The sequence below is a fragment of the Pimephales promelas genome, chromosome 14, assembly GCF_988280905.1.
Source record: "Pimephales promelas chromosome 14, fPimPro1.hap1.1, whole genome shotgun sequence".
Classification (NCBI taxonomy): Eukaryota; Metazoa; Chordata; class Actinopteri; order Cypriniformes; family Leuciscidae; genus Pimephales; species Pimephales promelas.
Genome location: NC_142782.1, coordinates 17,015,636 through 17,028,152, shown reverse-complemented (window position 1 = coordinate 17,028,152; position 12,517 = coordinate 17,015,636). Strand labels below are relative to the sequence as shown.

Here is a 12,517-nt window from a genome sequence, read left to right as displayed (position 1 = left end):
CCGTTGCACCTGTTGCCGTAAGAGCTCGTCAGCTACATGGTTGAGCAGGCCCGGAAAATAAATGGCATGAACCAGTCCCGTCAGCAGTGAAAGCATATGGATGTGCCCACGTAGCATTCAACGTTCTGTTTTCTTCCGACACTTTTCTTTTCTTAGAATTCTCTATAGTTGGCTCATAGTCACATGATGGGGAGGAGGCAGAGTGAGCCAATCAGCAGTAGGGGGTGTGTCCACTCATGATGGGGAGGATATTCTACACGTTAGAAAAGTTCAAGAAATCGCACGTTGGTGAGTGTCGCACATTGGCATACTCAATTGCCTGCCATGAATCTAAAGAAAACGGTGATATTGAACAAATAGCGCTGTTCTGCCGTAATGTAAACGTATGTGCCACAGGAAGAAATGATTGAGTTTATACCACTAAAAAGGCCAAACACGGGGGGGAGGACATCTTTAAGGCTCTTTTGAATTGTTTAAGTGCCAAAGGAATAAACCTGATGTCAGTGGCTACTGATGGGGCATAAAAGTACGATAGGATCGCATAAGGGCTTTGTGGCTTTACTGCAGAAGTCGCTGGACAGATCACTGCATCCAAGAGGCACTGTGTGCTCAAACATTTCCTCAGGAATGCATAGAAGTAATGTTGTAATTCATTCTTAATAAATTAATGGCCAAAGGTCAATTTCTTCTGTTGAAAATAAAAACTTATTGTGATGAATGTGGATAACCAAGTAGTTGCTACTGGTCCCCAATGAATTCCATAGTATATATTTTCATACTATGGAAGTCAACGGGGGAACAGTAACTGTTTGGTTAGCCACATTCTCCAAAATATGTTATTTTGTGTTCCAAACAAGAAATAAATTAATACAGGTTTGGAACAACATTAGAGAGTAAATAAGAACAGAATTTTCGATTGTGGGTGAACTATCCCTTTAAAAGACAAGTTCGGTATTTTACATTAAAGCCCTGTTTTAAGATAGTTTCTGATTAAATAGAATGGTTAGGGTTGTTTTTTAGACAGATGCTGCTGTCACGAGAATTTTCGGTTTCTGTGTTAGCACCCCCCCCCCCCCCCCACACCTTTATAATGGGAGCATAGGTGCACTGGAACAATCATTCATAAGAACGGATAAAACTTTAGTTTACAAAGACTTGGTCTGGGGTGTTCACTGATATACTCACAGAAAAATCGCCTCAAAAGATGCTTTCCAACAGGTGTTTTACCATTCGTTATAAAACTGTAGACCTATTTTTCCGAACACCTCACAGCCGGACATTCTTCCGTTGAGAGCTTGAATAATAGACAATCCAGCCCAGTTGGTGGCGATAATGCACCTTTGCCAAATGGAAGCAAACCACTTACACACGACCTATGCACGTGACTGCATAAACTACAGAAAGAATACAAACAGGCCCATTTCCATTTCCAGGCGGCCATTTCCATTTTTCATTTTTGTGAATGAAAAACTGAATGATTGTTCCTGTGCACCTATGCTACCATTGTAAAGGTGTGTGTGTGTGTGTGTGTGGGGGGGGGGGGGGGGTGCTGACACAGAAACCCGAAAATTCTCATGACAGCAGCATCTGTCTAAAAATCAAGCCTAACCATTCTATTTAATCAGAAACTATCTTAAAACAGGGCTTTAATTGTAAAATAACGAACTTGTCCTTTAAGGACAAGTTGCAGCATTTTTATAGGCTACTATCACTTTAAGACCGCCATGTATCTGACACGCACCAGTTTTTCTCTCAATATTTGCTTTCACTTTAGACATAACCAAAAGTGACTAGCCTATATTATTTAAACCACATTTCAAAAATATTGTTGGCCTATAGCAATGAACCACTAAAGATAACACAAAGAAAGGCAAACTGGACTAACTACTTTTAAAACTAAGAAAACAATTTTGTGATACAGGTAACCTACCTTTTTAAACGTTTGATGTCATTGTATTATTCCAATATATTTGTTGACAACAACTGGCACATGCTTTGGATTGTTTGTGAATTTCTAGTAATTTGTTTAGGAGCTTCTTTTAGCACAAAATGCTTTGTGAATGACTCTAAGATGAAAAGCATATCAGCCTTTGTTATTCTCTAAAAATATCACCTAATGCATTGATGTAAGGAAAAAAAGAGAGAACTCCTTTCAATATGTTTAGGGTTATGGTTTTTGCTTATGCTATCCAGCAGTAGCCTACCATCTAGTGGTCAACAAACAATCAGTAAGTACAGTTAAAACTTCCTTATAGGCTTTGTTCTTTCTTGCAGAATTACCCAGTACTTACTTCCCATGGAGAACACTCAACTATTGGTTGTGTGTCGCTGACACACAACCAATAGGGTAATGTAAAAAAAAAAATGCTTAAAAGAGAAGGTGGGGCTGTTTCTCATGCATGAAAAGCTGCTGACATTCTATTTGAGCAGCACATTCTGCTACATTACTGGCGTACTGAAATGGAAGAATTCTTAAGAATTATAGTCATCGGTGTCTGTGTCGTTTACATTAACGCGCAAAGTAAGTAAACCGTTAAATTGCTGCTTTATTCTTCATTAAATTCTGTCAAAAGGAGTAAAACCAAAAGGTTTGTACCACCTTTAGTATCTTAATCAGGTGCTAAATAAAAAAAGTAGTTGTTGTTACTTTATTGTTATATGCAGCAAGTAGCCTATGAGTTATTAAGGCTTGATTTTTTCATAGTACACAGAATATTCCGCAGCCTAGGCTAACTGTATATTTTTTATACATGTTTGTTTTATAAACTAATAGTTGATAAATACTTTTAGTGTCGATAAATAGTATTTAGTATTGTAACTGATCTCAATATAATTATACCTCTGTCTATAGGCTACTGTAAAAAAATAAAAACAGAAAATACTGGTAATTTTCTGCCAAGACATTATCCAGTAATTTTACGGACATTTTCGTTAACCTTTAAACCATAACCTAATCCAATGTGTAATTCAAAATCCAGGTAAAATAAATATATAATCCAGGTAAAATATAATTATATTCCCAATAATAATAATCTGATTTTTATATTTTAGGTTATCATGAATTTGGGCTTATTGAAGCATGTGGTGATTTAGATCAAGAAGATTTTATTGTCAAATTTGATGATGAACAGATGGAACATGTAGACTTCAAAGAGCAAAAAGAAATCCTCACATTACCTGACTTTGTTGGGCAAATTGAGCTTCCGTCACTGTATGAGGACGCAAAAAAAGGTGTATCAATTTGCAAAAATGTTGCGGGTGTGCTTAAAGAGGTGTATGCCAATTCATCTGTACCACTTGGTAAGATATAAAACAGGCATAAACAACAACAAAAATGTTTAGTTAAAATGTTATTTCATATTAAATTTCATATACATTTCATATTAGAATTGGTGGTGTTTGTCTCATCAGAATCCCCCTGGAGCTCAATTTATCCCAAAAGTGAGGCACAGTTGAATGTCAAAAATGCCCTGATCTGTCATGTGACTGGATTCTTCCCTCCACCTGTCAAAGTTTCATGGACCAAGAACAATGTGAATGTGACAGATGGATCAACTGTCAGCAGATACTATCCCAACAAAGATGGGACACTGAATGTATTTTCTCGACTGAGCTTCATTCCAGAGGAAGGAGATATTTACAGCTGTTCTGGAGCACAAAGCCCTTCAACAACCTCAAACCAGAACATGGGGTAGATATTTATCTATTATTCAGAAATATCATTTTAGAATTACATGACGAATGTCACAAATGTTTGTGTCTGTGCAGATGTAGAGATAACAGAGCCCAGCATCGGTCCAACAGTGTTCTGTGGAGTTGGTCTGGCTCTTGGGCTGCTGGGTTTGGTCATTGGAGTATTTTTCATTGCCAAAGGAAACAACTGCAATTAATGCTGATACAATAACACTGACACCAGTAGCTATTCTTTTGTTTTGGTTCTCATGTGAAGTTACATGTGTATTGAAGGAAAATTACAAATGTATTCTAATTAACTGTAAATGCCCTTTGCACTGATTTTGCAAGGGAGATATGCTATGATTTTATGTTTTCAGGGTTGTATATTCACAGCAGACTGAGCAGAGGAGGTGTTATACAATAGCTAAAACAGTCTTCATAAGACGTGATAATAATATTTAATTGTTGCATTTAGTGTGGTGGCTTTTAAATAGTAGCTTCATCATGGGTTGTGAGAAATCCTCATTCATTCTTTCAAAATGAATAACACTACCTACATAGATCATATGTTTTTTTTAAAATACAAATATTGATTTGTTTATCTCAAATAAAAGTGTAAATCAATGAAAAATATATATTTTTTAAAATCCCCATTGCTGATGTTATGTGTTCTGATGTTATGTGTTGGGTGCCTTAAAAAGTGACATCTTATACGTTACTTATAATATATACTTAAAATAATAATAATACAGTGTATATATATATATATATATATATATATATATATATATATATACATACATACACACAGCCTTATACAGTAGGCTTACTGTATATATTCATATACTCGTAAATTTTGAGAAAAGTTGAGTTTAAGTTTTCTGAAGGTACCAAAACAAAATCACAACTTTAAAATCCCTGGGAACAACATCAAATTTGGCAAACACTAAGCCAAAACCAAGGATCTAAAGGAAAAAATATGTATTATTTTTTTTTCATGATAGCTACCACAGTTGTTTTATTAACATAACGAGCCATACAGCCTAGACCCTTTATTAACTATATACCATCTAACGCTAGGGGAAAGACCTCTTTTCCTCGAGATATTGAAGCCAAAAAATTATCCTTAATTTTGGATTAATGTAAAATGCGTAGCTGCAGCATGCAGGCATAGGCAAGTTGGCTTAGCGTGCCTATTGGCTGTCCTGCGGCAACTGCAGCAGCCTATCGAGAGAGGCCCTTTGGTGACAGTCCAATGGGGGCTTTTCGCACCCACTACGTCACACTCCTGCCAAAGGGGGCGTGGCCTAGCCCTATAAATATAGCTCAATGGGCTGGTATCACTGGTTTTTCATCTCTTCAGCGAAGCGCACGCGTCAATGGACAAGCCATTTCAACTGAAGCCGGTGGCCTGCATTTTGCTACCTTCAGCTGCCGTTCCTGCTATGCTATCCAACGTTCATATTCTTTCATATTATATTGCATTACTCTGCCTAGTGTGTGTTCGACACCGCGACTCGCACTTTCTAAAAGAGCTGTGTCTTTTTAAAGATGCCATCTTACTGTGGCTTGTGCTGAGCCCCACTCAAGGCCAATTTATACTTCTGCGTCGAGGGTACGCCGTAGTGTACGCCGTTGTGAGCATTTATACTTCTGCGTTCAGGTTTTGGTTGCTCTGCAGTACTGCTCCGAAACGCTAGTTGGCAGCAGAGGGTTTTAATGTTCCAATGTGTTTAGATTCCTCGCGGCTAGGTTACTACAAGCAATAGCGACTGAAAGAGAGCTGATCATGTTGGAGTTGGAGCTTATTGAGGTGGAAAAACAGTTCATTTTAGTGAAATTACAAAAACTGAAAGGCAGAAATGAGAGAAGACGTCGGAGGAGATGGTACGTGCAGAAATGCGTAGGAGGAAATGCGATGCTACCAAGCCGACCAATCACCGATCTTGCGGTCCGCGTCATCGCGAAGTGTAGTTACATTTTTGAAGAGGTGCGCGTCAGGCGACGGCGAAGGGTACGCGGTATGGGACGCGTCTGTGCGTATGCTACGCCGTACCTACTGCGCGCACCCTACGCAGAAGTATAAATTGGCCTTCAGCGACGGGGACCGCCTCATCTGCGTTTCCTGCCTGGGAGAGGATCATGCAGCACTCGCGCTCGCTGACGGCGGCTGTCCTCACTGCGAGCTATTGCCTATATGGTGGCTCGGAGGGCTCGTCTGGCATATTTCTCAGAGTCTGCACTGCACTGCCATTTCTCATGGCTCTTGCGTCAGTGAAGCGCATAGGGCATCTACAAACACTCTCAGTGAGCGCAACGTGTCTGGAATTTGGACCTAATGACACGAAGGTCACACTCAAACCAAGACAAGGATATGTGCCTAAATCCCTCAACACACCGCTCAGGACCCAGGTTATCTCCCTGTCTGCCCTACCGGCTCATTATAGCCCCTTATCCCTTTTCAAAGCTGGTTCGGAGCCGGTGCCTGCGCGCGAACCAGTTCTTTGTGTTTCGACAGCCAAAGAACCGGTTCTCGGTCGGGAAAACTGGTTCCAAAGCGGCACCAACTCTTTGCTGGACTAGAACCGTTCTTTTACCACGTCATGGTTACGTCGGGGGCTGGGGCGGGTTTAGATGTCCTCTAAACATCTTTTCTGACCATAATAAAGGATCGCAAAGCCAGGAGAAACATTTGCAGAAACACGATGGAGTCCGCCTTTGTAATGGTTATGCTTGAGGTTAACGCAAGCGTTTCTATTTTTGTAATTTTTTTATTGAAGACATTATAAGCAAAGAAGAAAACAGTCACAATATAGAACAAATAAATGGAAAGAAAGAAAAGACACAAGACAGGGGTACATAACTTATCAGAAAAAATTACATATCAAACGAAAAGATTAAAAGACTTACATATTTCAATTGTTTTTAAAGCCTTCTTGGTACACGAGTTAGAGATAAGTAATGTCCCAAAGTAATGTTGTACTTGCAGTAGCTAAGACGTATGACGACGCACACAGTGACGTAACGACATCATTCCCTGGGCGCTAGTCAGTGTTTTTTTGGTGGAAAAGGGGTATATGAGGAAGAACACATAGGCCTTCTTTGCCCAGTCGGGGCGTTAAGAGCCTACGTATCTCTCATTTGTTTTCAGACAGACTCTGTTTTCATTCAGCGGTCGCTCAGGGCCTAGCCGCTTCGAAACAGTCGATCAGTTGAAATTCTCGAATTCGACCAAAATTTATATTTTTCAGTAAGTTTTGCCTGTAGCTCGGAATTAGCCCATGCAAAATTCTGACACATTTTGCCAGGACGGGTCACACACACACACAAACACACACATATATCTATATATCTATAGATACATAGATAGATACATAGATGATTGGTGGTTTTTCAGGTGCTATTGAGAGTGCATTTTTAATCACAAAAAGTGATTAATGGGGGCAAGAACAGAAACATTCCACATTCCACCCAATATATTTCTCCAACTTTTTTTTGGTGATCTAAAATCTCATGTGAGTCCCCAGTCAGGAGAAACAAACAATGCCCATTTGTCAGCAAGAACTTTCACTTCAGTTTTTATAACTCAGTGTAGCTTTGCTTGTGAAAAAGATGCCCATGTAATTTACTTGATCACATGTTGCTTTGTGGTTAGGTTGATTTTCCAGTTTGTTGAGTCGCAATGCAAAACTGGATTGGCATCATTTAATACATTTACTGTAACTGCTTTAGCCCTTTCACGCGTACGATCACACCGGTGTGATCAGTCTTGGCTGGTCCCTGGAGCGTACGATCACACCGGTGTGATTAGAACGTTCAGTGCACACGTCAGCAACTGCTAAATTCAAACTTGCTCTCGCGCGTTGGCTGGCGCTCAGCCAGAGACAGACACACTCAGTGCTGTCATATATCACAACTATTGAGTGTTTTCAACCACATAATGTTTATTTTAGGTTTCAGACATTTAAATACACATATGTACTAGCAAAACAATGATTTTGAGTTTGTAAAATACTATGGAAGCGGCAATAATAATCCTTTCAATTATAATAAGACGACACATTTTATTCATATCAGATACACATTGTGTAAGTAGCTTAACATTTGATCCTATTCTTCTCCCAGTTCACCAGCCACTTGCTATCATGTATTTCGTGAGAAGTGGATGAATTGACGTTATAAATCCAACAGATCCGATTCTCTGAACTGAAAACGAAACTAAAATGGCGCCGCCCGTTGTGCATACAGCTCAACTAACGCGATCGTTATAAAGATGTCTAAACAACAAAACCCATCCACTTGCACATATTTGACAATCGGAATATCAGTGTTTCATGATATAGCTAATACATTTTTGAATATTTTTAATAAAAAAGGAAAAATGACATAAAAGCAGATCATCATTCATTCCGCGCTCTGTTCTGGTTATGCTGTGTCACGTGACAAGCAATGACGCGTCGCCATGGAAACATTAAAGTGGCAAGTTCTAAATAACGGTCGCCTTGAAAAACTCACGCTGGGGGGTCAGTTAGAATATTTTAAACTTACGTGTGAAAGGGTTAGGACTCATTCCATCTCTCGATGCCAGTAAAACAACACTGAATGCGAAATGCGGTATAATCTTGTGATACACCTGGCCTTGTTGTTGCATACTTTGTTTGAAACAGGTAAGCTATAATCTGACTTTAATAAATTCATGAAATAGTTCTATCATTTTTTTTTTTTAGAAAAAGTCTTTAGGAATAAATGTTTTTGCAAATTTAAACAGTCTGTAATTATTATCATTATTGTTTTTATTAGTATTATTACTGTTTTGGTATTATTATTATCAAACTTTCAAAATGTTTGTTGCCTGCCTGTTTTTTAGTTCATGGACATTATGGATTCATCCTATATCTCTGCCGTGTACTTGGTTCTCTACAAAATGTTGAGCTCATCTACTCAATATATTTTGACAAAACTGAATTGCTGAGATTTAACAGTACTGAAAATAAAGTTGTTGGTTACACTGAATATGCGATGAAATGGGCCGATGATTTTAATAAAAAACCTGAGTGGCTACATAAGGAGTCAGAGAAATCCATTGCCGATTGCAAGCTCTATGGGCAAATCCTCACTATGTTCGAAAAAACAGGTGAGATGCATTGAACGCAAAAAAACTTTTTGAAACCACACATGAATCACAACAGAAAATTAACCGCATCATGTCTACAGTAAAACCACAAGTCATCGTCAGGTCAGTAAGGCAGGCCAGTGGTAAAAGTCCAGCCATGTTGATCTGCAGTGCCTATGACTTCTACCCCAAACCCATTAAACTGACGTGGATGAGGGATGATAAAGCGATGACAGCTGATGTGACCTCCACTGAGGAGCTGGCTGATGGAGACTGGTACTACCAGATTCACTCCCACCTGGAATACTTTCCCATACCCGGAGAGAAGATCTCCTGTGTGGTGGAGCACGCCAGCTCTCATAGACCCATGGTCTATCACTGGGGTAAGATGCAATGAAACTGATGACCACAAAAACAAAACTGTTGTTTCTACTATCTCTACTTGTTCCCTTGTTTTCATCTGAGACAAAACTGTTTTGTTTGATTCGTAGCCTAAACAATTTAACCAACCACATAGGACTTTTGTTCAGATCAGCATCACTATTATTATAGTTCAGTGGTTCTCAGGTTGTTGTGGTTGTTGTTGTTGTAGTTTTTTAATGCCTCTCTTTGAAAGTCTTTTGTACTTATTCTTAGTATAGGATTCCTAAATGATTATGATAAAACAGACAATGATAAAACAACTAGGGCTGTCAAACGATTAATCGCGATTAATCGCATCCAAAATAAAAGTTTGTATTTACATAATATATGTGGGTGCACTGTGTATAATTATATATATATATATATATATATATATATAAATACACACACATGTTTGTATATATTTAAGAAATATTTTCATGTATATACTGTATATAGATTTATATATAATTTATATTACAGTATGTATAAATATAAATATTTTATATATATACAAACACACATATGCATGTATATTTAAGAAAAAATATTATATATATATATATACTGTATATATATATATATATATATATATATATATATATACAAAATAATGATACACAGTGCACTCATATTATGTAAACACAAACTTTTTATTTTGGATGCGATTAATCGCAATTAATCGTTTGACAGCTCTAAAAACAATATAAAATATAATAAAACATTTAAATAATTCCTATTTTATTTTTAAAAAAGTAACAGAATATTGTTCGTTGCACAACAAACACAATTTTATTTATTTTGCAGATTCATCTCTGTCAGAGTCTGACAGGAATAAGATGATAACTGGAGCTGCAGGTGTGGTTTTGGGGGTGATCATGACAGCAGGAGGGCTGATCTACTACAAAAGAAAACACACAGGTTGGTGTGCAGACACACTCATAATCACATTTTTCAAAACAAAATGCAATAAGGCATTATATCATGGTTTCTCCATTTTAATTACGTTGTAAAATACTAACGATTTCATGTTCATGTTCCTTCATTTACTAGCACATGTCATATCAGCTGGAAGTGAATACAGTAGATGCTCTGAACTGCTGTAGGACTCAGTGGCACATCAGAGTGAACATTGAGTAACAGTGTATCAGCTTATTAAAGACATTGAAACATTCCTCTTCAGAGGCACCAAACACAACCAGTTCAACTGCAATGCCTGTTTACACAACACCTGAGAGTTGCTAATAGAACCTTTTAAGGTTTCATATACTGTAGAACCTTTTCTTCTAAGAGTGTATATTGTATATCTCAGTGAAGATACATTGACAAATATTTTATGGATACTATATTTAATTATTTTGTGGTTCTATTCTAAATATTCAAAATACACACAAGACAGCTGAAGAAGAGAACTGATAACTCCTATTGATTTTCATATAAATAAATTATAAATACATATTATGAATTTTGTATTATTTGCAACAATGTTTTACCAGCAAGATGACGACAATGGTAATGAGTTTTGGTTTCATTTAATTTTACAAACATTACAATAAATATAAATTCATGTTTTTTTTTCCACACAAAATGCAGTCAATTAACATGTTTCTAGAATGCCTACATTTTCTTTACATAGCCTATAAGCATTCCCAATACCAAAATCATGGATATTTATAGTCTTTTTTTTAACAAATTGCATGCAGAAATGAAGACCTATTGAAGCCTCTACTGCTGCAACAAAATCAGCTCAAAAGTACTGAAACAAATATTTAAAATATATTTTCAAACAGCTGATATAAACATGTTTAACTTACTGATCATTAGAGTAAGAAATAGCTGATTCCAATCTCAATATAGCCAGGTGTTGAAGACTTTCGATTTGTACATACACAATAAAAAGGTGTTTGGATTGGTTTTGTTCAAAGCAACACATGCAGAGGAGCAAAAAAAAAAAAAGAGAAAAAATGCCTGGACGAGGGAGAGGACTAGTTGGACCAAGACAAGGGAGAAGGAGAGGTAGGGGGAGAGGAGTAAGAATGCGTGGAGCTGTTCAAAGGTAAGAGCTGTTGTCACGGATGAAATACGAGCCACCATCATGTGATGAACCATATTTGTAACATGGTCTATCATTGAGAGAGGCTGGTGAAAGAGTCAGCTTAATCTCAGAAGGTCAAACGTTGCTTCCATTATTACAGTAATAGTGATAGACAATAGAATGGCCGAGTTTATACTGGAAGCATGAGGAAGTTTGGCAGAATAAATTCCTGATCTCTGTAATGCATACAGAAGTATTGTTTTCACACAAACAAAAACGAGGAAGTAAAAAATAACACACACACACACACACACACACACACACACACACACACACACACACACACACACACACACACACACACACACACACACGCACACGCACACATACTGGTACGGGTGGTTTATAAGGACTTTTTCCCCAAAAAAGTCCCATCATGGTTTATGGGGACCCACCTTTCCCTTTGTCATAGAGATTAATAAGAAATATTAAACTGCTCCTTATGGCATGGGGTAAAATTCTGACTACTCAGAATTTCATTCTAATGAACCAGTCTGGAAATATGAAGACCTGACAAACTACAGCACTATGAGGACAGGGCAGGAGTGGGCGTTTCTTGGTTTAATTATGATTTATGAGGACCACCCTGGTTTATCTGGACATCACTCACATACACACACACACACCCATCTGACCCTTAATTATGAGGACAACCCCGGTTTATCTGGACATCACTCACATACACAAACACACACAGCTAACCCTTAATTATGGGGACTAACCTGGTTTATCTGGACATTATCTACTAGTACACACATTATTATACATGAGCATCATAGTTTAACTTTATCCATGGCAGTGCCACATCACTTAAGTCTGTATCAATACCAGCATATAAAATAAATAAATAAATAAATAAAATAATAATTATTAGCAATTGTTCAACCTGGCTTAAAGTTTAAGAGAGATTTCAGAAAACTAACCTGAGTTTGTAATGTGAGATTAAGCAGGTATGAAGTGAGTGAAGAGCAAAGAGAGAAGAGGGAAAGTGAAATAAATATGGATATATTTTAACATTAAAAATTAAGAAATAAAAAAACAAAAACAAATGGAAAGTTTACTACTTAACCATCACTGACAAATGACAAAGTTTTGTCTAAAGATAGTTTTGAATAAAGCTAAATATTTCCAGTTGATTGGGTTTGGGTTTTGTTAATGTGAAAAGAGAAGATTGTTTAAGACTTAGTTTTATATCTAAATGAACATTGCTGACCATTTGGTTTTAACTGGAC

General features: G+C 37.4%; 2 protein-coding genes across 3 annotated transcripts; both read left to right on the top strand.

Moving 5' to 3' along the window:
• The first annotated feature begins 2,417 nt into the window (after positions 1-2,417).
• On the top strand, positions 2,418-3,989 carry LOC120485559 (H-2 class II histocompatibility antigen, A-U alpha chain). The gene is given in 5 exon segments (XM_039681383.2): positions 2,418-2,521; positions 3,052-3,300; positions 3,412-3,649; positions 3,651-3,691; positions 3,769-3,989. Coding segments are annotated over 5 exon segments (711 nt in total). The 5' UTR covers positions 2,418-2,460; the 3' UTR covers positions 3,891-3,989.
• Positions 3,990-8,240: 4,251 nt separating this feature from the next.
• Positions 8,241-10,366, top strand: LOC120485533 (HLA class II histocompatibility antigen, DQ beta 1 chain). Of its 2 annotated transcripts, XM_039681360.2 has the most exons (5): positions 8,241-8,342; positions 8,543-8,809; positions 8,890-9,171; positions 9,998-10,111; positions 10,244-10,366. In XM_039681360.2, exons 1-5 carry the CDS (start codon positions 8,285-8,287, stop codon positions 10,294-10,296), a joined length of 774 nt encoding a protein of 257 aa, XP_039537294.2. In that variant the 5' UTR covers positions 8,241-8,284; the 3' UTR covers positions 10,297-10,366. The 2 variants fall into 2 exon arrangements, with proteins under 2 accessions (XP_039537294.2, XP_039537303.2); XM_039681369.2 differs by lacking the exon at positions 8,543-8,809.
• The last annotated feature ends 2,151 nt before the right edge of the window (positions 10,367-12,517 follow it).

Excerpts from the sequence above, each read along its gene's own strand:
- LOC120485533 (XM_039681360.2), top strand. The coding sequence starts at position 8,285 with ATGCGGTATAATCTTGTGATACACCTGGCCTTGTTGTTGCATACTTTG. Across the intron at positions 8,343-8,542 it reads GCATACTTTGTTTGAAACAG|TTCATGGACATTATGGATTC; the intron begins GTAAGCTATAAT and ends CCTGTTTTTTAG. Across the intron at positions 8,810-8,889 it reads CACTATGTTCGAAAAAACAG|TAAAACCACAAGTCATCGTC; the intron begins GTGAGATGCATT and ends TCATGTCTACAG.